The 27,163-nt window shown below is 33.1% G+C and overlaps 3 protein-coding genes across 3 annotated transcripts in view; 2 read left to right on the forward strand and 1 right to left on the reverse strand.

Moving 5' to 3' along the window:
• The window catches only part of LOC123706802, a 28,631-nt gene extending 25,585 nt beyond the window's left edge, over nucleotides 1-3,046 (forward strand). The window contains exon 6 of the mRNA XM_045656254.1: nucleotides 2,970-3,046. Within this exon, the coding sequence (XP_045512210.1) occupies nucleotides 2,970-3,046 (77 nt within the window). The remainder of the gene's footprint in view (nucleotides 1-2,969) is intronic.
• A 15,372-nt stretch (nucleotides 3,047-18,418) lies between these two features.
• LOC123709682 (ecdysteroid-regulated 16 kDa protein-like) lies at nucleotides 18,419-25,063 on the forward strand. The gene is made up of 4 exons (XM_045661180.1): nucleotides 18,419-18,573; nucleotides 23,012-23,125; nucleotides 23,558-23,676; nucleotides 24,062-25,063. The coding sequence occupies exons 1-4, from the start codon at nucleotides 18,510-18,512 to the stop codon at nucleotides 24,200-24,202; spliced, it is 438 nt and encodes a 145-aa protein (XP_045517136.1). The 5' UTR covers nucleotides 18,419-18,509; the 3' UTR covers nucleotides 24,203-25,063.
• Nucleotides 25,064-25,113: 50 nt separating this feature from the next.
• On the reverse strand, nucleotides 25,114-26,915 carry LOC123709672. The gene is made up of 3 exons (XM_045661169.1): nucleotides 26,760-26,915; nucleotides 26,299-26,680; nucleotides 25,114-26,173 (listed from the first exon to the last, which is right to left on the reverse strand). The coding sequence occupies exons 2-3, from the start codon at nucleotides 26,676-26,678 to the stop codon at nucleotides 25,369-25,371; spliced, it is 1,185 nt and encodes a 394-aa protein (XP_045517125.1). The 5' UTR covers nucleotides 26,679-26,680; nucleotides 26,760-26,915; the 3' UTR covers nucleotides 25,114-25,368.
• Nucleotides 26,916-27,163: the final 248 nt, after the last annotated feature.

The raw sequence follows: 27,163 nt of genomic DNA on the forward strand, positions 1-27,163 counted from the left end.
GGTTTCTTACGATTTTGGTAGCTCGGTATTAATTATTCCTTATGATGTATGTTGTAATAGATTTGGGAACTACTCGTAAAATTTATTTAGTATTTTTTTTAATCTTTAAAACCAACCTGTACCTCTTTGTCTTTATTTATTTGTCACATAAGTTGTTGGGTTTTAGTCCCAGATAAATGCCATTGAATTTTTACAAGTTCTTCCGAGTAAGGACGTGTAAGACACCCTTGCCTCTGATGAGCTCAATAATCTGTAGGTCCTCCACCTGGTCTTGGGGATACTGGTCGTATAATATAACTCCCGTATGTCATAAATGTATTTGAATCAAATTAAGAATCATTTATTTAGTTAGGTAACACAATGTACACTTATGAACATCAAAAACAGAAATTTATACGAAATGCTTCTAATTTTACGTTTACTGCCAGTTCTCAAATCAAGGGCGTAGAACGGAAGAGAAGAACTGGCAATAAACTCTCCGCCACTCATTTTAATCGCCAAATTCTCGTTTTACATAACGTTTGTAAGGAGCTGCAACCATTACACCATGTTCCACGTGACATTTTTAAGTAATTAACTATAATAAAAAAATACATAAAAACTAATCTCTATCAGCAGTAGGCATGGTGAAATGGGAGCACACACTTACATTCTCGTGTCAACAATACGCAAATACACATTCTAAATAACTAACATCACCGCCTACACGAATCCAATTCTGACTAGAATCGTTTTTTTGCTGAGAATGTACTTATTTTTACGTACCCGATATTGGCTGTTCTAACGTTTAAGTTCTAATTTGTAAAAAATGTAACTATTTATCGCATTCTCCCCACGTGTAAGGTCGTCACACTGAACGCGGACAAATTACAAATGGAGACGGAAACCAAGCTATTTTTAATAGACCTTCATAAACCCTGCTCGTCCTTTGTTATATGATCTACTGTCTAACACAAGCCTATTAAATTAATTTCCAAATAATATTACTTTTTCGCGCGTTAAAATGAAAATTAAAAATATCGAATATCGCAAAGAAATGTTAGGGGATTAAAATTTTTCGAGTTCTGTCACCGCACTTCTATTCTGTCGGCTTCATTGTGCGTCTCTTATGCTTAGTTACTGTGTTCGAATTACAGCCCGACAAAAATGGATTTCTATGTGCACATTTAAAACTAGTTTGTACCTCGTGGCTCGTAAAACCTCGTGATGATAATGGCATGCCTTAGATTAAAAAATATGTGGCGTATGTCAGACACGGAAAGCTAATCACCCAATATAAAGGTAAAAAAATTATACAAATTTGAGGCCATGACCCAAGAGTTGTAGCACAACCAGGCGGTTGGCGGTTGACGGAAGTATAGATTTTTAATCAAACTTGTAAATAGACAACTACAATACGAGTCCATACAAACTCGACACGTAACTAATTAAACTTATGTAGTGCCTCTGCAACTGCCGATAAAACTTTCTAACGAGAAAACGTATGACGTACGAAGTATGAAGAGTAATGAGGATTCATTCCTTTTACCTCGAAACACGCGCTTAATAAAAACATTATCTTTATTTGCATTAAAAAGTATTACCATGGGCTATCAAACTATTTAATCACCTTCCTAGAAGTTTCTTATAGATCACTGCCGTGTGATTCTATCATTGTGATTAATTTTTTAAAGGCAAAGTGCCTTCATGTATTTATTTGCATTCCATAACGTTACAAAAGATGTTTATGATCCTTAAAGCTAGGTACAATATTATGGACCCTGTTAGGGCACAGCAAAAGAAGGCATTACAAAACCTATACAACATAATTAATAGCAACAAAATAGCACATAAAACTTCACACTCCAGGCTAGTACCAATTACATAGAATAAAATTTATTTTATTTAATTTTGAATATTTAGGGATTAATAATTATGAAATTAAGCTATATTTTTATCTTCTAGGTACTCATTAACGCTATAATAACATTTGCGTATAAGAAGTTCTTTTAGTTTGTTTGTAAATATATGTATCTCTTTTTCATTTCTTAGTGTCTCAGGTAGTTTATTATAAATTTTGATTGACATGACTCGTGGGCTTGATGCATGTATTTGAAATCGGGAAGATGGTAGGTTTAGGCGTTTTTTGTGTGGAAGTCTTGTTTGTTCAACCTTCATAGTGTTGGCGAATATTATGACCATAAGTTTGACATTTAAATAACTCAAGTTATTCTTATTACATTATGCAAAAAAGAGTGGCGGAGAGTTTATTGCCAGTAATTCTCTTCCGTTCCAGTCTCTTGAAATTAGAAGCATTTATTGTACATTTCTTTTTTGACGTTTATTGTGTTACCTATATGAAAAAATGATTTTAGACTGACTTTGTTCATGTATGACTTTATGAAAGCGAGAATGAAATTTGCATACCTAGTTTTATATGGCTGATTGTGCGGATGTTTATAATTAATAGATCTTATATACAGTATTTAAAAAGTGAAATATCCAAGAAGAAAATAATAAAGAGTAGTCATTATTTACCCAGGTATATATTATACAAGTCTTATATACAGTAACGAAATTTAGCACACAAATTGTATCAATATATAGATTAAACTGATAATCCGTTTTTACAGTGATTCTGTGTCACAAAAGTTCTTCAGCCGAGTTTCATAATCTTTATTGAGACTGGCTGAACTGGGAATGAACTCAGACAGAATATAGTTCACAAGTGTCTGCCTCAAATACACTATTCCATAACCACTCCAATGGAACGGATGTGTGACATGAATGAAGCGCAGGCGCAAGACCGTTACTTTATACTATATCTTTAAGCAATACCGAAAATTAAAAATAATCTTAGAAATCGTGGCGTTTTATAATTGTCCATTGCACTGGATTTGAACCCAAAATTAACTGAAGAAACAAAAGCAGTAAATAATAACAATGACACAGTAGGAGACGACGAATCAAATTTATGCTTGACTTCCCAGGAGGAGGCGGTGGTGGAACTGGCATGCGGCGCCTCCACGCTCTGAGACCTTTGCGTCCAACCGGTAATATCAGGTGAGGATCATAATTCTTCTTAACTTCAAATATTAAGTATTTATTATAATTTATAATTGATGTTAGCCCTTATCAAATAACACGGGATAGGTAAATATGACAAGTTTCTTTATTTCCAACACACAAATTATATAGAAGAATTTTGTATCAACTTACATAGTAATATCTACCAGCCGCTGACTTAAATATTTAAATAACGCTTGTCCACTTAAACCACACTGCACAAGAATATTTACTCCAAAGGGAACAAAATCAAAGCCTGTTGGAGTTATATTTTTTATTATTTTCCCTTGCTCTGCAGCCTCGTCATTTTATTGTATGTAGAACAAAAATTCTTCAGATTTTACATTTAGGATTTGACTCTTATGGCAGTGCATGGTAAGAAGTGGGAGTCAAGGTTTTAGTTTTAAATTCAATTGAATTCAAAATAATCCTTATTGAGTTTAAAAGTTTTGCTACGATTGAATATTATTGGTTTTTCAAGATTATTTATCCTACATATTGATAACAAGTTTCACGTAGATATAAATCTGAATTTTACGACTCTTACGGCCATAAACATGAATTTTAAGTAATCTTTTGTTTGCAACTAAATCACAGTTTTATAACATAGTCGTTCGTCTCTTTCTATCAATTTGTTTTAACGCTAGGATAAAAAGTAATTGCAATTCTCCTCTTCTCTCTTTGTATACAATCTAAAAATACCTTTGTATGTAGATCTTACAACCGCAGATCGGACTTGGAGGCGTATGGCAGCTACCCGGGGGCGAATCACCACGACCCGGGCCTGCTCTGGACTGGTCTGGGACGGTAAACGCCCCAAGCTCTACACCCCAACGGCACATATCCCAAAAACTGCTAAATTCCTATCGAATGTTGAACACTGCTTGTCTCACGTGTGTTACTAATTCGAAAAACAATATTATGTGTAGTACTCGGCAAATAACATGGGAAGAGATGCTCAGTCGTTACCTTACTAGACCTAAAGGTTTTTGCAAATATTCTCGCCAAGTTACGTGCCGAGATGTCAGTGTCTCTTTGCTGTGGAAACTAAAACGTTATTGTTGTACTATGTATGTATATTTATATTATGTAACCATTTAAATTATATGATAGCTAGGAAATCCTTTTTTACTTTTCATACATTCTATTTCCATATACTTAAAGTAATTTTAACTAGAAGTTTACATTAACTATAATATCCAATCCATTAACTGATCAAAATTACTTGAATTGTAATTCGTTTGGCAACATATTTAGAGTTGTGTCCATACCATCTATAATCTTTATTTTTATTAACCAAACAACTTAAAGCTTTTATAAGATCTGACGATTTATTACTTATAATTATTGAACCGTCTGTTAAAATAATGCTATGACATTTAATGAAGCTTTCTGAGCTTGAAACTTCTCATTAAATAACATTTTCTTTGAACATAAAATACTAATAAGAGTAGTCCTGAAGCTGTTCTTGAAATCTTCAATTAACTGTACTGTTAATTAGAAAATACTTGTCCAACTTAAATGAATAAAATAATTAAGCAATCCTTTAGACAATATTGATTCATTAATATTGTCTAAACACATATCAAGAAAAGAAATACTTGAATCATTGCAATAGTCAGCCGTATTCATCAGCTGTCATTATAATATAACTTGTTCGATGATAAAATTTAATTACTAGATATAGCTACAAACTGGGGACACTATACTAATATGTATTGCTCTACGAAATAGAAAAGGTTCTCCTAATAGTAAATAAGATGAAAACCAATTCATCAACATTTTTTTTCTAACTTCTGCTGTAAATAATGTTATTTTAAGATTGTCATTGTCATATTTATAACCATTTGGCTGTTGAATAACTCCGACTTGTGAAATTAAATACTCTGTCTGCGCTAAGATGTTTTATTTAAGAGAATCCTTTGTCTATTTTTAAAACGGGCTGTGTGTCTTCTCTATTATATGAACTGTAAAGATAACAGTGTTAGAAAAGAGCATATTTAGAGGTCGTGACTTCACACCGCCGTGACATCTTAGTTCTAGATGCCTTCTTCGAAGTACCTTCAACACAAGCTGGGAAGGAATACACACAAGAGAGAAAAACTAGTAAGAAATAAATGTTTATATTTATTCTACAAATATATATATATAAACTATTACCTACCTATCCAATTATATGCCTATCGTTATCACAAATCCACTGCTAATTCCAGCCTTTAGCAAATGATTTTATAATAACCTGTTGTATGTAATTGGCACCGTTTTTGTTATTTATAATACATTAGTCTTATCCTTGAACCACGAATAACATGTGGTTAAAAACTGTTCGAATGGATGGCGCTACCATTAAAACAACTAATTGGTACTTTTGGATGTAATAATAAAATAAAATAAACTTTATTTATAACAAAAGGGTTGTGACAGAATTCATATATCGCTAGTCACTAGGGAGTCCCTGTGTTGTGGGTAACTAAATAACAATGATTCCGTGGTACATGGTACATGTTTAAAAACAGATTTAAAAAAAGGAATTTTAGTGTTACAACTATGATTTATAAGACATTAAGTATGAGTGAATGTGTGAATAAGTGTATATATATATATGCGCATGTATTTAAGAGTGTAGCTGAGTTGTTATGATTGTGGGCTGTGTCTGTGTTAAGAAAACACTTTTTAAACGGATTGAAGCTATGTCTTATTATTATTTAGATAATTTTAACGACGTTTCGCGTGCTTTTCAGCGTGCGTGGTCACGGTAACCTCAAAGTCTTGCCATGATACGTAGTGAGGCCCCTATAGAATCGAAATCCAATTTGCCTAGCGTAATTTCTATGTGATTTGCAAGTTTGTTTCTGAGTAGTTTGACAATCTCTATAGATTGAGAAATAGTGTTGCCAAAACACAGTCCTTCGTTTTGGCGTCAGGAATGCGAAACGTATGTACTTAGATGTGTCCGGATTTGTTTGTGTAACACAAATATGAGTAATAAAAAAAATAAGCACAATCTATGGAAAATACTGAAAGTTTGTATGGTTATACAAATCTTAAAACCTTGGAGATGCAGACTTATGGACCAGACTCGGGACGTATTTATCCGCTGTTTTAAAAAGCATCTTAAAGTTAATAGGAAATTAATAAGGGTTGGAAATACCTAGTGATTTTATTAACAGATCTCATTTTAAATACCTTTTGATTATGTACCTACGAATGATAACGATACCTCGTCGCGCTTCTAGGCGTGGGGTGCTTAAATGAGTACAATGGTATTTGTGTAGTTCATGGAAACAGAGGTACCGCCCTTAGGAAATTTAAAGGAATTATTATTGCTTAAGGATTTATTTAATTACACTTTGTTATCTTATACAAAAACATACATATATAAAAAGTAGATTACATAAGTCACATACAGAGGAAAAGCACAAGAAGTGTAATAAATAAGTATCAAAAACACATATAACGCTACCTTTAACTAAAATTAAGTAAAAACTAAAAATAACAATAATATACGTTTAAACAAAAATGTAAAAGCTAATCCAAAGGTTAATTGAGTAACAATTAAAATATATAAGTAGTAGCTAATTACGAGGCAGAAGAAAAATGATCAAAAAGGTCAAATAAATTTAAAGACTGAGCTCGTCTGATATTTAAAGAAGTAAGGAATTCCATAGTTAGGTACTTTGCACAGTAAAGGAGGAGTGATAGAATTCAGTTTTATGAGGATTTAAATTATAGGGAAGTCGAATTACCTATTATAACTAAAGTACTTATGTGGTGTCTACAAATCTCTACTATTTTATAGCTGTGCTTTACACAAGGTTATCGAGTATCCAACACAATAACAATTTTTAAACTCGCACTCAGTTCTTGAGACGTATCTTATTTATTTATAAAAGCTTGCCAACGCTCGGCACACTGATACATTGGTAAGAGAAAAATAAAGTACAATTTTTAATGTGACTAGCAAGGCAAACATAACATACACGAAGAGAAAATAGAATAAAATTTAGCTAAAACAATCAAGTTAAAAAAAACTAAACGAAAATCAATTTTCAAAGTGTGAGGATAGAAACTATGCTCGTCGTAACCCAGCTCGTTTATCAGAATGCTCAAGGTGAATCGATGAATTTTGTCCAAAACGCGTTCTCCAAAAAGGACAAATGGAATGTTGGGATGCCTGTGGTACACGAAATATGAATTTTGTTAAAAGGTGCAATACTCCCTGCAAATACTTCTACTGATAGCTGGTTCCACAAAGAGGTGGTGCGCGGCAGAAAGAGCATTAAAAAACGCCGTGTAGTGGATCATCAGACGTCAAGATGGAGAGGATGGTCTCTATAAAGTCTCTGTAGTAAGAAAACATTTTTTTAACCGGATTAAAGCTATTTGTTTATTATTATATTACATAAATTTTTCCGACGTTTCGCGTGCTTAACAGCGTACGTTGGACAAATCAAGACAAAAGTTGTTGAATGTCAAAAGTATCACAGCTGTAGAGAAAGTTGTGTTATCTGTATTGATTTCCCCGGAGTTGGTATCGACTAATGCTTTAATCCGGTTAAAAAATTGTTTTCTTTCAATGTGTAAAAGCTATGTTAACCAAAGACAATACTATGTCTCTGCAGTAGATCAATGATGTGGACCCATATAAATAAAATAACAGTAATTAAACTTTATACCTTATAAAAATCTTATTCATATTTATGCTAATGCGTATTTTATTCTCGCAAATAATAGACGCATAAACGAATCGAGTAGATAATTTTGTAGCAAACGTCAGGGCCGGTGTGGAGGCCCGGGTGCAATAAAGGAGTGGAGCCCCAAATTATTACCAAAAAACATTTTTTTTTCAGTCGAGTTTTTCAATCGACTTATTCTAAAACCAAGTAGATTATTTTAATAACGAACATAAAAATATATCAAAAGAAAAGTTGTTTACTAGAGGTTACTAGTCAAAATTTAAAAAAAAAAATTCCGAAGTCTCTATTGTGGGGGGCCCTCTTTTGTGGAGTCTTCGGGGTTGTGTGGGTGTGCTCCTGGGTCTGTGAAAGGATCTGGTTCTTATAGGTGTCAAATTATACGAATTTGCTGCGAAAAGCTAGGTAGGTATGTGGAGTCAATATGGGCGAAATTGTAAAGATCGTCACGTCAGTCGAAAATTTCGTAAAATAAAAATATATATCAAACAAAACATTGCAGCATGTGTGCAAGAAAAGGGATAATTGTCTTAATCTGTATTCTTAAATAATGGTATTGCTGTGGGTGTGACCAATTACTGACAATAACCAATAAAAAACAATAGTTTACGCAATAGGAAATGTCAATTGACTCTTTCGGTACATCAAAGATGCCGTTTGGGCATGATTAACTATAGTAAATTCGGGAGTATTTATAACTTCCTACTGTCGGATCAAATTGCCTATTTTTCTCTACAAAATAGTTTTTGAAGGGAACCTTCTTTATCGACATTGGGAAAAAATTTACCGTCACATTTTTCGGTTACGCGTCATACTTACCGGTTACGCGTCACATTTTCGGTTACGCGCCCTCTTTTTCTTGTCCCTACAACGGTTGATTCTAAGAGATTCGAAGCCATTAATAGCAAACATATATAATAACGATAACAATAATAGTAATAATTATATTACAATTACTTAATGAAATTCTGTAATAATCTTAGTAGTAATAAGGTAAAATTAAATAATTATATTGTTTGTATGATAATAAAAGCCTTTTGTTAAACTTTATCTAATGTAACTTTATTTAACCAATTTCAGTAAGGTTGCATATAGTAGATAATATTTCGAAAGATAAGGTCATAAAGAAGTTTCACTGCTTACGTGTGTACATTAGTACACGCACACATTTTTATTTGTCATCAAGTAGTTTACTTACAGTGACAGACGTGCAAGATATTTATACATGTTATGCTCAATTTTATTTTGGGTCTCTTAGTATTGATATGAGTAAAATTTTACCACTTATCCTGTTAAACTAACTAATTCTGTTATTTATCATAAAATATGTAAAGCGATATGTTTTGTCCGGACATCTTAGTTTAAACCACTAATTATTATCTGTGTGAAATAATTTTAATTTACGCAAATTAAATGTTTACACTCTAAAATATCCAAGCTAACGCATAAAAGTATGATCGTTAGTCCTCTATTCGATCTTAATCGAGATTATGATGAAGCTTTCGTAAGACATTTTCCGGTTTATCAAACTATTAGCATTTTCCAGATTCAAAAAGGCGTATCTTCATAATAAAAATTTCCTTTAATAATCTCTGGTTAGGCGAAGGAGGAATCTTTGTAATTAAGATAGAATCTATGAAGGTGGACGTAATCCTAGGAAAACAAACCATCTTTATTACACTGTAAGCATCTTACAGTTAGAACGAAAGGGTGACAATGATTTACTGCAGAAATAATAAATGCCTAGCATAGGTCTATATTGTGGCTGATTATTTAATTATTCGAGTTTACCACATCATACAAAATACTATATATATACCTACGGTATCCTTTTGAAAATCTTTTTTCTTAAATGTATGACAATTTAGATAAACAAACTTATAAAAGTAAAATAAGTAATTAATATATCATAAATATATAAGCAAGAAAAAAACAGCAAAACAGCGGATTTACGAGATAGGCACCTAACAATGCTTTCAATGCATTGTGAATTCAACCGTATTCAACATGACTGCGCGCGCGCCAGAGCGTTATACAAATTATTGAGTTAGTTACAATAATGGCCTAAATTTTATATTAGTAGGTTAGCTTAGAGTATATTAAATCATACAATTAACAAAATGTGCGTGTACTAGTGTACACTTGTAAGAAGTGAAACCTCTTTATGATCTTATTTTTAGAAAAATTATCTACTATATGCAACTCTACAGAAATTGGTTAAATAAAGTTAAAGTTTAACAAAAGGCTTTTATTATAATAATACAATTATTTCATTTTACATTATTACTACTAAGATTATAACAGACTTTCATTAATTGTAATAGAATTATTACTATCATTGTTATCGTTATTATATATTATTGTTATTAATGGCTTCGTATCAACCGTGGTTGGGACAAGAAAAAGATGGCGCGTAACGGAAAAATGTGACGCGTAACCGAAAAAATGTGACGGTAATTTTTTTTATATCGCCGATAAATAAGTTTCACTTCAAGAAGGGCAAATGTAGTCCATTATAATGACCATCGTAAGAGCAATCCAGGCCTCCTGCTATTACCAACAGTATGCTGTTGGGGCTTCTATGCACGCGCCTTACCCGTGATACAGCTCGTACGCGCATCGTGGCGGAAAAACAGTCCACATCGGCACATCAAAACATTGTAGACGCACTGCTATAGCGAGATACATGAACGCATTATTGAACAAAACACAAAGGGCATTGCAGATTTATTTTGAATAGCAAGACAGGGCAGGCATAAGTTGATGTAGGTACATACTAAAATGTCATGCGGAACATGGTGTGATGGTTGCAGCTCCTTACAAACGTTTAGTAATAATAAAAAATTAGCGATTAAAAAGAGTGGCGGAGAGTTTATTGCCAGTTCTTCTCTTCCGTTCTATGCCGTTGATTTAAGAACTGGCAGTAAATGTAAAATTAGAAGCATTTAATGTATATTTCTTGTTTTGACGTTCATAAGTGTACCTATATGAGTAAATGATTTTTGACTTTCGACTAAAAATAGTGAATTTTACCTATCGCAAACCGTGCTAACCGTTCTAACACACATATTCGATCCCGCTCAACGTCAGCATCGTTAAGACGATGATGACGAGAAGAACGATAGGAATTTATTTCATGCGTAAATTATCATACGATGTAAAAATATAAAAAACACGATCATTCCATGTCATGTAGAACAAAGTGTATGTGTTATATACACGACCTTGTAAAGAATTCTTCACTTCAAAGGAGTGACGTAGAGTTCTTGCCAGTTCTCGTCCGTTCTACGCCTTTGATTTGAAATCTAAAGAGTTTTCCATTTTTTTACACAGAACAGAATTACGAAATCAAATATAATCGACGCTACCATTGGGAATCAAAGTCGTGACTCAGTCACAAGAATTTAGATACTTTCACAGAATTTATTCTGGCTAACACAAAGGCATGGTCTTCCATGGCTTATATTTTTATGTTAACACGTTAAGTTTATGACTGCCTTGGTCAATGTTAATAGTCTGCCAACGTAATGCGGCTAAATATTATTAAGTCTCCAAAAATCCTCCTATTGACTGTATTTTTTTCCAATGTTAAACGTTTGAATATTTTGGTAATTATTAAATAAACGGGCTTGAAATACGACGCTCATCGTACCAATCTCTTTGTGTGTTTATTAAATTACGTTCGTTACGAAAAAATATCGTGATGACATTTTGTTTTGACAGTTCTTCTAGCGGCCGTAGTTCTTTATAACTAAATATAGATTTAACTTTAATATAGATACATAAAAAAATGAAAACTATTTTGCTTTTTATATTTATTTAGTTTTTTTTTAATAGGATAGGGTAAATTATGGGCTGCGAACCCGACGGTAAAAGTCAGTCATCGCAGGTCATGGAGATCCATTTTAGTGGGTGCTTTGCCGGCCTTTGCGGAGTATGCTCTCTTTTTTGGAGTTGGAGCTCCCAGGATAGACCAACCAAGAGTCAATGATGGAATTGAACCAAGAGTCAATTCCACAGTTAGCTAGTTAATTAGTAAAGTTAAAAAAATTGTACCCTCAAATTCATATAGAAAAACATTGCACAGGACACTACTATAATAAAAAAGGCGGCCTACGACACACCAATTATGATTATGGTTATGCTTTGTGGACTCAGTTTCCGCACTCTCAATAGGTCCATTGTGCGTAAAGTCCTGGCTAACTAAGCCAGCCTAACTCCTTCTAAGAAGCCTCCTGGGTATTTCGAAGGCTTTACGGAACGACCTCACTGTTCCGAGGATTTCTGCACATTGTTTAGCCACAGCCTCGCATTCCAGGACTACGTGGGTGACTGATTCCTCTGCGCTGAAACAGCATCTGCACAGGGGGCTGTCTGTCGCGCCTAGGACATAAAGATGTTTATTAAGGGGACAATGGCCCGTAATTGTCCCTATCATTGTTTTGAGATTGGTTCTGTTTAAGTTTAGAAGTTGCTTTGTCGGTTGCAGGTTGACTGCTGGCAGAGCCATTATGCAGTCTGCAGTCCGCACTTCGCGACCATCGTTGATGTTGGAGTTCCGAAGATCTTTGGCGAACCCAGGTTCGCATCTTCGAGAAGGACAAGAAAAGGAGCGGATATGGGCCAGCAGACATCATTTCCATTTCCTCGAAAGTTCGTCGACACAACAATTAAAATTATACATTTTCAACGTAAGATTCCTATTATCCAAAACAAGAAAACTAGATCTAAACAACGCATTGAGAAAAAACAGAGAAAATAAGAGAAATGGAAAAATATGGAGAAGGCTTTTACGGTAAAAGGGGCAATACAATACTTACTAACTTAATTTTTTTTCTTAAAATTATACTTACAGAACTAATACTCATAATAAGAAATGTTTACTATGATATAACATTTGCATGCCTATTTATATATGGCTGATTGTGCGGATATTTGTAATTGATCGATCTAACCACTGTATCTTGGCAAATCAACGATTATTATTTTTGTATGCATATTTTATTAAAGCTCTAATGATAATATGTGATTGTACTAACAATTAATGATATGATTAAATATGCGTTTTGTGGAAAATAAAAAAATAATTTTATTCAGAAAATAATCCAATGTCGGAAACGAAAAGATAGTGTACATTGTGGAAAAGTGCCTTTGCCAGAATAACAAAGTAGTAACATAAAACATTCTCTATTTAAAGTTTAAATTGTACACTCATCTAACACGTGGGAGTGTAAAAGTAGATTTCTAAGAAACTTTATCGTGACGGCGTAATTTATTAAGCCGCGGATATTACAATTAAACCACTCATTTACAGAGCTTCGTACTGCGCTATGTAAGCATTTATTGGCTAGAAAGACCAGGACATATTGGTTGCATAAAAAAGGTATATTCATTATGAACAATGCATTATAATTATGATTTGGGCAACCTTTTAAGCAAAAATAGCTGTCAGGGTACCCAGCTCTTCCATAACAAAACTTTACTATCAATTTCAATATAGTTTTTAGTAGTAATAGTTATTAATGTTAATATAATTTAGTTACTGATGGCGCAAAAAAAAGGTCTGGGCCTCAGATTTCTCTGTGTTTCGATATAATTCCAAATAGCGTAAAAGGTGATTAACCTTCGGTACATGCCGGTTTTCTCACGATGTCTTACTTTACCGTATAAGCGAGTGTTAAATAAGCACATAGACAAAAAGCCCATCGGTGCACAGCCGGGGATCGAACCTGCAACCCAAGGGGTCGATCGTTGAAACCACAAGGCCAACACTCCTCTGTTGTAGTGCAAAATAAAATAAATCATAGGCAATTTTCTATAATTTGTCTCAATCAAACTATCTTAAGTCTATAACGAAACTAAAGCAAAAGTCGCTTGTATCACCAGAACAGCTAGACCGGATTTGATAGTTTTTGATTGTTTCGAATACCGGAATAACTACTAAAAAATCGTTACGCCATGGCTATCAAACTATTTTTACACCAATTGTAAATAACTTAACTTTGACATTATATTAATGTAATTCTTATATGACATTGTATAAATTGATATGACATTTGCATGCCTATTTATATTGGGTGATTGTGCGGATATTTGTAGTTGAACGATCGAACGAACGATAATTGTACCACTATCTTGGCAAACACAAATTGTCCAAGGGTTTCGTAACTGTCAAAGATTTAATGTTCATCACGATCGACAAAATTAGCCACAATATTCGAATAATGGCATATTTGATATTTGTAAAATGTAGATAATGTAAAAGTATTGATAAATATTGGTCGTCAAATATTTTTGGGCGCGTTCAGAAATGAATTTTGTGTAAACTAATCTACTTAAAAAACACAAAATATATATTTTTGTGTACCTTGATAGAGTGGTGAACTTAATATTTATTTCGTATTCATTGTATAACTTTCATAAAATGAATTATGTTCATCTGTTACAATAAATTCATTGACTTGAAATTCGCCGGGTCAGCTTAGTATCTTATAAATGTATTAAGTTACTGTGCTATGCTTCGTAACGGAAATTTGTTTCGTATACCATATTTAAATAAGTATGTTTGTGTTTATCTATAAGTTATTCTTATAGATAAAAAAAGGAAAAAAGGTTGCGGTGACGAGTTTTTTGATGGATTAAAAACAGAGATTGTCATACTGAATGCAGAATAATCGATCGCTTAAAATATCTATCACAAAATAGAAATACAGTTTTTCTACATACATAGTATGCATAACGTCGTGTTGCCCCATACATGTAATGTGTAATTACGATAACACTTACTTTTTCAAAATTGGGTAAATTTGTCGAATCACCGCTACAACACAGCTCCATTTTTTTCGTCTTTTACGACTTGTAGGTAGTATCCCAAGTGATATTAAAAAAGCTGATATGATGATATGATGATGATATATATCACAGGCATGATGTAAAAATCTATGTTGTAATTCTTTTGCGTATGTATTGATTGCTAGTATTTACACGTTCGTGCCAATCGCCTTTTTATCTTTATTTATCTTAGTATTACTTAAAAAAAAACTTTCCTATGAAACAACTTGACTTCTATAATATATGTATTTGGGATGTGTTCAAGTTTCCTTATTAATAAAAAACTATTAATTATTAAACTGTCCCGGTTTAATTATATATCACTTATATTATATTAGGTCCTTACATATGAAATTGGCGTTTTGTATGGGAGGAACAAAAAGTCGAATATTTTTAAATATAATATATTTAATTAATCAAAGTATGAACCATTGTTTTTTAAGCACTTTTGCCATCTCATAGGTAGTTCATTGATTCCTTTACTAAAAAAAACAGTCGGATGGGAATCAATAAAATCTGTGCAGGCGATTTGGACTGCCCCATCAGAGTTAAAATTTTTCCCTTGCAAGAAGTTGTCCAAATTTCGAAAAAAATGGTAATCTGTTGGAGCAAGGAGTACGGAGGATGTCTTAGACATTCCAATTGAAGCTCTTCTAATTTGGTAGCCCTCTGTTGTGCAGTGTGTGGTCTAGCGTTGTCGTGAAGTAGCAGTGGCGTGGAGCGATTGACCAGCCTAGGTTATTTAGCCGCTAGCTTTTCCATCATGGTTTGCAATTGCTGACAATAGACATCAGCCGTAATAGTCTGGCCAGATTTGAGAAAACTGCAATGAACAATACCGGCACTAGTCCACCAAACGGTTACAAGTAACTTTTTTGGGGTTAATTTTCGCTTGGGGCAGGATTTGCCTCACTGGCCAGGATCCAACCATTGCGCTGAGCGCTTCCGATTATCGTAAAGAATGCATTTTCCATCACAGGTAATGATTCGGTTTAAAATACCTTCATTATTGTGCCGGTTCAGTAATGTAACGCAGCAGCCGACGCGCGTTTGCCGGTTTGCTTCAGTCAATTCGTGAGGTACCCACCTTTCAAGCTTTTTAATCTTCCCAATTTACTTCAAGTGAATTAAAACAGTTTTATCACTAACACCGCAGCCTGCAGCTAACTCGGATGTGGTTTGCGATGGATCCGCTTCCACAATAGCCTTCAATACTTCATTATCAACTTGGGTCTCAGGCCGTCCACGGGGCTTGTTCTGCAGGTCGAAATTTCCAGAACGAAAACGTTGGAACCAAAAACGAACTGTGTTTTCTTTTGCAACATGACCGCCATACACATCATTCACCCTTCGAGTCGTTTCCGCAGCACTAGTGCCTAGTGCCACGGCGGAACTCGTACTTGTAAATAATGCGATACTTTAAGTTTTCCATTTTGTAAAATGAGTGACACAAACAGAAAAAAACAGAAGAAAAAACAAATGAATGACGGTCATCGAAGCACAAATACAAATGCTGTACAAATTTGAATTTGGAATTCCTTACCAAAGAGGAGAACATCGTGATTAAAGTGGCCAGTACGAAATACGCCAATTTCATATGTAAGGACCTAATACATCGACTTCAATCCAAAAACTCTTGAAAGAATTCATGGGTAATAATAGTTCTTGTTACGCTCGGTAAATCGTTAAGGGTCTTAGTAGTGAGGCCATGGAGTTCACTTCCTGTCCTTGTCAAGTAGCTCCTTATCTCTTCCTTTGAATCTCTACTGTACAAGCATTAACTGTCCACATCATATCTCGACATTTATTTGTCCTTCTCATTGTCTGCGTATGTCTTAATTGGTTTATTTTTTCCATTATTTATGTCTAACCAATTGTTCTCATTTAATTTAACTTTTCCTTACAGTGGTGGCCTGGAAATCGCCCGTTGTACGTCTGATTATTTAATTACATTATTGTAATTGTACTATATTTCTTGAAACGACGTGTAAAATGATTTGAGCACCTACTTTCCGCGTATTTATAACTATCAGTAACCATATAGGAATCACGGATGTTAAGCAGACATTGAATCTATCAAGCTATTGTGTATTTGTCCTGATTGTTTTGACTAGTACGGCTACCATGTTACTTCCCATAGCAATTCTCGAGTTTTGGTTAAGCAGTAGCAGTGCAGTACAAAGTAATCGGATTAATTGGATGAAGTCATCTAGGTTATATTAGTCAGTGTCAATGTATGAATCATTCAGAGATAACAATATTGGTTATTTATTTAGAAAATATTGCACTTATAGGCAAACATAACATTCACGAATTAAAATAATAAATTTTAATGAATGAGACTTTTTGAGAGACTTTCATAGTTTAAAATTTATTATTTTAATTCGGGAGCATTTATGGAAATGCAGACCGAACTCGTTTATCAGAATGATCAATCTGAACATCGGTGAGTGAGGCCAAAACGCGATCCGTAAAGGAGGGACAAATGGAATGATAGGATGATACCTGGGGTATCTAGAGGGTACACGAAATAAAAAGGTTGATACAATCGATCTGATTGTTAAGTAATTAATTACAAATGAAACATCTATTAATTTCGATTTTCCAATGACAACATCTTAAAGTTTGCTACCTTGGCTTGGCCGTATGTTGGCAACTGTTTTTAATAATAATAATAATTTATTGCAAGAATATGGTACAAAAATGTGTAAGGTGGTACGATAGTAAGTTCTGCCACGCACAATGACACGCAAATTGGTATTTAAAGGAATTTTCCATTATACATTATTAGTCATATGAATTGGTCAATACTTATAATATTTGTATTGTACATATCATGTTATTACATTTATATTAACTGCAGTGTCTCAATTATTCATTGAATAATAAGTTTTTCCAAAATTCCAAGTCACCAAGTCGATCTTTAAAGACTATTCGGAAGAACTTTTAATTATTTTGGTTAATTATTGTAAACCTTAATTTCCAAACAAAATGTGTTTATCCTAATAGTTCCAGATTGATTTTTGGCACAGCCAATGTCTATTTCTTACTTTGACTTAAAAATATTTTCGAGATATCACTGGAGAAAAATTATATACTGGAGCGCTAACACAGTAATATTTTCGGTTAGCGCTCCTGTCGTAACATATGCGTTAAGAAGTAATTGAGCAGTACCTCATATCTGTGATGAGATCTGATCCAAAAAGTAAGAGTATTTTAATAGCCTACCAGAGTTTTTAAATATTCTTAAGTAGCCAAAACTAGTTTGTATTTACAATAATTTGTTTGCAATAACGAGACTAATCGGTAATGCGCAACGTGTGCGCACAATTTTCCTGAACCATTCGCACTAGTGTGCGCTTCCGGTTTCATCATAGACTATTCATTTTATTACACAGATATAGCCTTATGGTATTAATTTCATTGCTTTTAAAGATATTTTAAGTTATTTGGTAGGTAAGGATGATGGAAACAAATATCGGGTTTTACTGGTATATTGGCTATAAGCGGACATGTAAAAGGAGAGAAAAAATCATTTGTTTATTTAAAAGGCCGGCAACCTTTCAAGCCAGCTCGCAACATTGCAGTCACATGACTGTCTATGGGCGGCAGTAGCACTTAAGATAAGGTACGCCTTGCTTCTTTTCCACCTATTATATGTAAAAAAGGGTCAAATCGTTAACCAGCAATTTTAAAAAGCAACTATAGAATGAGACATTTTATCGATATAGTTATTTTGAATTACTTGATTATCTCGTCCCAAAAAGGTACAGATTATAAACTATTTATGTTAACGTTCAATGAACTGATACAATAAAATGATATTCTTTGACCGGCGCGGGCGCATAAAGAAGCATCGAGTTGTGAGCCCATCCTATCGTCAGTGTGAACGCGCGAGTCGAACAATTCGTTAGCGCGCGATTTTCCAAAGATTTAAAAATGTTTTATTTTTTCCTCGCTTTGTTAGTGGCCAGTGCTCAGGCAAAGTTTTATTCGGATTGTGGTAAGTAAAGAGGTTTTAGTTATTTGCTATAAATACAACAGCATGTGTCCTTGTAGACTGGAATAAATGTTTAATAATAATAGGTAATTAGGACTTATTGTTTACCATTCCACGTTCCCCGTTACCACTATGATGATGCAGCTATCCTAAAGATAAATCTTATGTATTGACAGATATCTAAATCATTTCGATTTAGAACCATTGAAGAAAATAGTGTGTTCATTGTAAAGTCGGCAACACATTCGCGAGTGGGTGATCCCATGGGTTTTATAAGAGTAAACGAGCAATGCTTCTTGACATTGATAGCAAATCTATTTTAATTTCTGTACGTTGCAATATTCATTGGTTTAATGACAAACAAAATATATTAACTAAATAATATTGACAGAAGGACTATAGTTTTGATAACGTACGCATTATTATTTAACTTTAATCTTTGTACTCTGATTCAGACCGAAATATATATTAGGCTTTCATTAACGCCAATTAACAATATTTATTAAAGGATATATTGTGGACATATACTGAAATAGGTCTATAGTTATCGTCATGTTTTGATTCACTTGTTTTTTTTTTCTTTCGTTTAGCATTTTGAATTTGATTTTATTTTGCCAATTTTGTTTATTATTCTTAATAACGTCTCATTGTTTCCATACAAATTTTCTCCTTATCCTTACGACTGACAATTGTGTGCCTTTCTTCTGGGCTTATTATTGTAAGATAAAATTGTGTATCAAACAATGAACCGTTCTTTGTTGTTCACCTAGATTTCTTTAATTCATAAAAGGTAATAAATTGGTTCAAATAAATTAACACCGACTTCAAAAAAAGTTGGTAATATGAAAAGTTTTCGTGTTCCTTCGAAAGATGCGTAGTAACGGATTATTAATGGTATCTCATAAAGTACTCAACCAATTTTAAAAAGACAAAGACTATTTCTTAAGTGTGATTTTTTAAAATATAAGTATACGAGAATGGCAGTGGAAACAAAGGCACGACTAACAACTCGAGCACCGCATCTCCACAACCTGGTGTTTTGGAGCTTAAAAGAAATGTTAAAGTTCCAAATTATACTGAATAAAGGTTTCATAATGGCTAAGAGTCTTGCCTTACATATGATAGACCAAAAGAAGACCAGATTGAAGCTACCCTGGCAAAAGTTTATAATAATATAATATAATAGGCTTTATCCTGGACAGATCCGCATCTCAGAGTAATAACATTATATGTATAACTCTTTTTGAATAATTATAGAATAGTTTATTTATAGAAATAGCAATAGTATTTATATAGATAACATTCCTAACAACTGATTTATTTTATTTATTTATTAATAAGTAATCTTACAGCGGCACATATCCATATTCCAAAATGAAATATTATTATTAAGCGAATTGCGCAGTTCATATATAAATAATATAGATATATATATATATAAACTAATACATATATGGCGAAGTCGTCGATTTAAATCCCGATAAAAACAGATACAAAACGCAAGTGTTACTAACGGCCAAAACTAATATTCAATCCCAATCCCATTTTAGCCTACTTAGATCGACAATTCAATCCATTTCTACAGAAAAGCATGCCAATATTCATATCATAGATTGAGTTACCATACTATTTTTTCAACCAATCCTTCAGAGGACCGATCAGAGATTGAAGATTGCCCTCTGTATGAAAATTAGTGTTTACACATGCCAATAACCTATATGTCCATTTTGACAGTTGCTCAGATTGGCCAAATCAATTCCGGATAGCTATCGGAGAAATTTGTAGGTTTATGGCTTATGGATCGGTATTACGATCATCCAACTTTATATTCATTAGTAAAATGTGTTCATTTTCGTCGTTCTCCAGTTCTCGTCATAGTGATTTGGAAGTTTTAATGCAATTACCCGATTGGGATAGTGAAGTTGTTGGTGATATATCATCTGCAATTGATAAGCTAGCTTACGAGTATGTTTTTATACACCAACAGAGTACAGAAAAATTACATGAAATTGCTGGATTTTTAAATGACCTAATCATTGTTGGATTACAATGATCTATGACACAAAAATGTGTCTCACATACCTTTACACATTAACTAAATAGAGATCAAGACAATTCTCGATTAAACTTACTTTTAAAAAGTTATAACTTACAAGAACTCCACGTTAATATAATATCTTATCAATTTCTAAATGATTATCAGCACGTTTTTTTTCCACTCGTATCATTAATCTGATTAAACAGATCAAACAAAGATCTTTTATTTCCAAGATTTCCAGAGATACCATATGAAGATAATAATATAGTAGTCATTCTCCTTCATCAACTCTAATACGCAATTAGGTGATCAACCTTCTGTGCTTGACACACATCTTCGACATATTGGTATATGTGCATGATCGTTTCATCACGGTTCCTTCACCGTTCGAGCGATTGTTAAATGCGCTCACAGGAAGCCATTGATGTCTGGTATCGAACGTTCGAACTCAGGGTGATACGCTGAAGCCACTTTCTTTTTCCGTGGTGAAATGCTGTAACATCTAATCGGCATCTCGCCACGTGCACTAAAGTCACTAACCAGCACTACCGACACAGCATGTATGACTAAAAGACTAAATTGTTTCAACGTTCATTTATTCTATAACATCGAATAAATTAGACAGTTCAGAACGTTTCACTTTTTAGGTCATAGCTCGAAAGATGCGATTCAATTAGGGAATTTAGGTTCTACTGCAACTGGATAAACCCTATAGCCAACTGGGTAAATAAATAAAATTTGGATGTACTTAGGGATCAATGATTCATATAAATTATTTGAAAGAAATTCATAATAGCAATTTCTTATAAAATATTAAGAACGATTAGTAAAACGTTTTACTTTGATGCTTAATTGACTGGTAAAATGCCTATGAATATGAATTAAGACAAAATTTTCTTTGAAGCAAGCTAATATTGCAAAGAGACTTATTAATATTTTTTTATAAAAAGGGTTAAAATGTTTTACAATACCTTTTAAATTTATTACTCATAGAATTATTATTACTATAATATGGGGCAAACTTTTTTCGTCATCACCCAGGCGCACCCAGAGTGGAGGAAGTTGTGCGGCGTCCCTAAAACGACGTTCAGAAATGAAGTGTGTATTAGAAAAAGAGGGGGCAAAAAAAGGAAATACTTCAGTGGGTAGCCGGTTCCACAGTGGTTAGAGGCAGTGCAAGGCAAAATCATCCTTAAAAAAACGCTCAGTTATGTAACGACTGACGTCTAGGACTATAAGTAAAATATCGTTTTCTACCGCGACGCCCGATGGTGAAACTCAGCTGCAGGTATTGATCCGAACACCTTCTCTGAACACTCTTCATGGTAAATGCGGTAGAACATCACATCACACACATTTCTACGCAACCCTAAGGAATCATGCTACTCGGAAATTGTCGTCATTCGAATCGCTCATCCTTAAATACGGTCCAGTAGAAAAAGTTGGTTCTGGGACTTTTGGTTGGGTTGGACTTCACCTCGAGAGATGAGAACAGTACTCCATGTAGAACCGTTGCGCTTTATAGAGCTCGACAGGCTCGAGTTGCTGAGCACACCAAGCATCTCAGAGGCTATAGCCTTCCCTCCCAAATGACAGTAAACTAAACGTCATTCGATATGTCAACGTCCGGTATTCCGATGCTAGCTGTTCGATTCGTCACTACGATAATTTTTGTTGATATTGCGTATCGACTTACCATACAATCTGTATAGTTTACTACTCATATTGTAGTTGATTGACGTTTTCCAACTAAGCTCTCGGAGTGCTTCTTAAGTTCTCGTTCATCTATCGTTACAACAATGTCGGTACATCTTTATTACCAGTAGAGTAGTCTTTTTTAAATTTCCGTAGCCCGTAGGGCCGATAATTTCATTGTCTGAATTTGTTTAATATGTAACTGAAACAATTTCTGAAATCGAACTCAGAAGGGTTAAACGCTGCGAGAGTATCTGTAATTACTATATACTATACCTAGCTACTAAGCCATGGTTAGGCTTCCTTAAAGACAGTGCCTAGAACCTGGTGCCTGATGCTTACGTTCGGAGGCGACGATTATTCGTTCCCTCAGCGAAAACTAACTTCTCGAAAAGAGACATAACACAATATATGGAAATAAATAGTGAACTGAATGGATTAACAGACGCTTTTAATTGTCTGTTGAGTTAGCTGACAAAAGGTCTGCGTCATTTCAGTTCCTAATATTGTTTGTTGTAAATATTTTAATTTATTACTAATTAATGTTGTTTTGTTTTTTTCTGTGTATGTATTGTTTTGAATGTCACATAAATGTACAGTTGCCACATTGAGGTAATGTGTAATGGAGCTACTATTGTGTAAAATATTGGGTAAAAAATAAAAATAAAATAAACATTAATAATAACATTATATGTTTTTCTATTTTAGGTTCGAGATTAGCTACTATCCAAAATGTAGGCGTCAGTGGCTGTTCCATGGATGCGAAGTCATGCATTCTTAAGAGGAATACCAATGTCACAATCAACATTGACTTTACCCCTTGTATGTATCAACAACAGATCCATGAAAAATTTAATCAGTAAAATTGCTTTTATCAAAACTATGATTCATCCAATTATTTACGAAAAACACGTTTTGGTCAAAGCTTACCATCCAATCATATTACAATTATTCTTTATCTTAAAAAGTATCGTATTTAATGTAATATACCTAAAGACTACGCACAGGATTCTAAAAGCTAATATAAGAATAAGAAAAATAAGTGTATGTATAGGTAAATGATCAATAAAAACTCAAAACTATATTTTAATAAGAATGTTGAATGAGAAAATTTTGGATCAGAGAAAATCAGTATCGCTTCGTTATCTTTCACCTTTGCACATTTCTTATACATCAATACAAATACTTTATTTTTTGTATCTTTACGAATAGTTTTAGCATAAGAAAACTACATCACACCTTTCAATGTTGCAGCTAAAGCGGTTACTTCGGTTGAGACAGTAGTGCATGGTATCATCATGAATTTGCCGGTTCCATTCCCGATTTCACAGCCAGACGCTTGTAAAGGAAACGGTCTGACATGCCCCCTTAAGGTAGGCGAATTTTATGGCTTATTATTGACTATAGTATTTTCAAGATACAAGAGAAATGCCTATAAAACTTGGTAAAAACCGTTTGTTTATTCAAGATAAATCAGTATTGTTTAATGTAGGAGCAAGTCTGATTTTTATTATTCTAATACATTCTATCCTAAAATACATTGTGTTTTTCGTTTTATTAAAAAAACAGGATGAGTATACTTGTAAAGAAACAATAGCTTAATAGTAGACACGAAATTAACAAAACACATCAGAAATCGCCGATAAATCGAAATTTAAGCGCCTGACAAATTATGTGTGCAAGTGGATGCTGTTAATATATTGTAGTAACAATACGCTGCTTTAAAATAATAATACATGTTATTTATTAATGTTCAAGGCGGGTGAAAAGCAAGCATACAAAACAACATTAGCAGTACTCAAAGCGTATCCAAAAGTAAGCGTTGACGTAAAATGGGAACTGAAGACTGAAGCTGGAGAGGAATTAGTCTGCATTTTGATACCTGCACAAATTAAATAGAAGTCTAACAACAGATATAAATCATACAATATTTTGTGATAATTCTTTTGAGAACGTAAAAAGAATAATAATTAATTGTATGCGGCTTTTTTTATAATAGTCTATAAATCGGATGATGCCGATATGTTATATTGTGTGCACTATATAAGTATGTAATGGCATTAACAGAAAAGACATTTAATAAGCATCGTAGAATAAAAGCACGGTACTAGTAGTGCCGTGTCAGTAAACTAATAACACCCAAAAATTTGATTAAAATTACTTAATTTTGCTTTGAATTTTTAAACAACTGTAATTTCTTTGTACTGTAAAAACAGATTTGCCTCAAATTTTTATCAGGCGTTTCTTTATGAATTTTAAACTAGATTCCTTAATATTATATACAACCACTACTTGCTTTATATTATAATCAAGTTTGTTTTTAAATATAAGAAAGGTATTTGTGATTATATAGTTACCTAGTTCTTAGACGATATTCATTAGTTTTCAGCAAGAAGTTTTAAATTTGTAAGTCTTGCCGTGTCCAGTCGTAATATAAGGTTTCTTAATAAATATTTGTAATTATTTTGTATATACATTTAGAACCTCTACATGACTCAAATAAACGTGTTTTGAAAATAGATATATTTTTATTATAAGGGAAAAGTCTATTGACTAGAGCTCGCGAAGAAGAAGTCGCATCACACCTATAAGGAGTACAGAGCAGCCTCATTTTTGCGCATGCGACTTATTGTTGCAGTTTGCAAATAACTCGTAACTGACCCAACTGCTCCTTTGCCCTTTATCTCTTATAAATAACAAAAGTAAATGAAACCAATATGTGCTTTATGAAAACCTTTAATATATTATTTTACAAATATTCTTTTGTATTTTTTTTTAAAGTTAGCATATAAAAAAATTCAACATTAAGAATCCTTGTCTTAGGTCACAAATTTATTTGAACTGTATAGTAAATAAATTTAATTGTAATTGTTCAATAGCAGGTGAAAATTAACAGTTGACAAAACTGTTAAGTACAAATATTTGTATCAGGATTTGTATGTAAATACTAACTCAGATAAACATACTGTAACCCTCAAATACAATTTAATGTTTTCCTCTCAAATCCCATATGTCAATAAACATTATTAAACTAATTGGACTATTTATAGTATCATTTATTTTTACTATACTATTGGACCCTTACATTTACCACACACCTTCTCTTTCTTAAAACATATGTTAAACTCATTTTTAAATATTTTTCTATACATAGATTCTTTTAATGGAGATTCACCAATTTTTTCACATTCAGTTACATACATTATATACATTTGTTTAACAGTCAGATTTGAATCTAAATATTGCTGCTTTAAAGAAAATGGGTTTATTGGTTTAGAGTCAATTGTTTCTAGGGACATTATATGTTTTCTCACTCTATCTTTTTCTCTCTCTGGTAATGGATGGCAACTAGATAAACCTCTTCCATCCCTTTTCGGTATATTCACCTCAGATTTATTTAAATGCACATTATATATTGGTTTTTGAGATATTGCTAATGTTCCTAAATAAAAATTTTTACAGACAACAAACTTATCTGTTCTTATATAAAAGAAATATTTGTATGTATAGTTTCTTTTGCCATCACACGGCCTATCTTTAGTCTTAATTAAGTGTCTCTCAGTTGTATTAAGAAGGAAGTACTTTTTTTCATTGGTATCTAGAGAATAAAATGATTTGAACAGAAGTTGTCTGTCTTCATCATTGATTTTCTCCATGCACTTGAAACGGCAAGAATTTAAGCAGTCTTTTTTGTTACGAATTTGCTTTTCTGGTACAAGCTTGCCTCTCCGACTAATATAGGCTTCACCTTGTTGACATTTTTTTTTACGAATATTGTTTTGCCACTGGCTAGGGTCTGGCACACGAAGTATTCTACGCCTCCTCGTTAAATTCTCCTTATTAATTTTATTTCTCACTTCAGATTTTACCCTGAAAATAAGCTAATATTAATTTTATTTTATTTCAAATATTGCAAATAACCTATGCACATATAAAATTAATTAAAAATTACTAAACTTTCAATAGTTTTTTTGGAGATAAATTGAAATACTTACAAATCCTCATTTTTAACAATAATAGGAAGATTGGGCTCTGGTTTTGTTTCTTTAGATACTGTATTATACTGACTATAATACTGCTGATGTACACTTCCATTTAAAGAGTGTTTAATTAATGGCACTTGTGGTAGAATTACATGGGATGTAATATGCAGAGGTTGACACTCATTTTGTGGCCCTGGTATTGAAGCATGCATAGTCTGTTGAACATTCTGCAAGTGAATTTGGTGACAAGACATAACTGTTTGACTCTGAAGAACATTTTGAAAGTTTAACGAGTCGTTTATAGAGTCCTGGTTTGAGAGTGGTGGCTGAACAGCGGGCTGATAAACCTGAACGATATGAGGTAAACTCACTGTTGGATGTAAATTATCCATATCTGAAAATATTAACAAGTTTCATGTTTACATATTAAAATGGCAAATTCCTATTAATCACTTTAAGTAACTGTTACATACCTTTAAGATCTTATGTGACTTAGTCCTGTGAGGAATGTTTAAAACTTACGAATTACATTCTAACTTATTAACAAAAATGATCATTATGTTTGTTTTGATTTTTTCTATAATTTATTTACTAAACAATTTAACATAACAGGGTATGAGAGTAGTTTGTATCTGTAGTAGTCACAGAACACTATTACTTCTATGGAAGTAGGAGTGTAGTATTAAGTCAATTGACAATCATAACGGAAATTGACATAATTCACCGATCGACACTATGACAGTAGTAACAGATAACTGTGAAAGTAGGGATGTACCTATAATCGGTAAGAGGATCGATTGTTATTATTCAAGATTAGCATTTAAAAAAACGAATAAGGAATAAATAAAAGATGTTATGTTTTATAAATTTATTGAAA

Source organism: Pieris brassicae, chromosome 1 (assembly GCF_905147105.1).
Source record: "Pieris brassicae chromosome 1, ilPieBrab1.1, whole genome shotgun sequence".
NCBI classification, from domain to species: domain Eukaryota; kingdom Metazoa; phylum Arthropoda; class Insecta; order Lepidoptera; family Pieridae; genus Pieris; species Pieris brassicae.

Coding starts and splice junctions, on each gene's coding strand:
- LOC123709672 (XM_045661169.1), bottom strand. CDS start 26,678: ATGGATAATTTACATCCAACAGTGAGTTTACCTCATATCGTTCAGGTT. Junction 26,174..26,298: donor ATTGTTAAAAATGAGGATTT/GTAAGTATTTCA, acceptor GCTTATTTTCAG/GGTAAAATCTGAAGTGAGAA.
- LOC123709682 (XM_045661180.1), top strand. CDS start 18,510: ATGTTTTATTTTTTCCTCGCTTTGTTAGTGGCCAGTGCTCAGGCAAAG. Junction 18,574..23,011: donor AAAGTTTTATTCGGATTGTG/GTAAGTAAAGAG, acceptor TTTCTATTTTAG/GTTCGAGATTAGCTACTATC. Junction 23,126..23,557: donor CAACATTGACTTTACCCCTT/GTATGTATCAAC, acceptor TCAATGTTGCAG/CTAAAGCGGTTACTTCGGTT.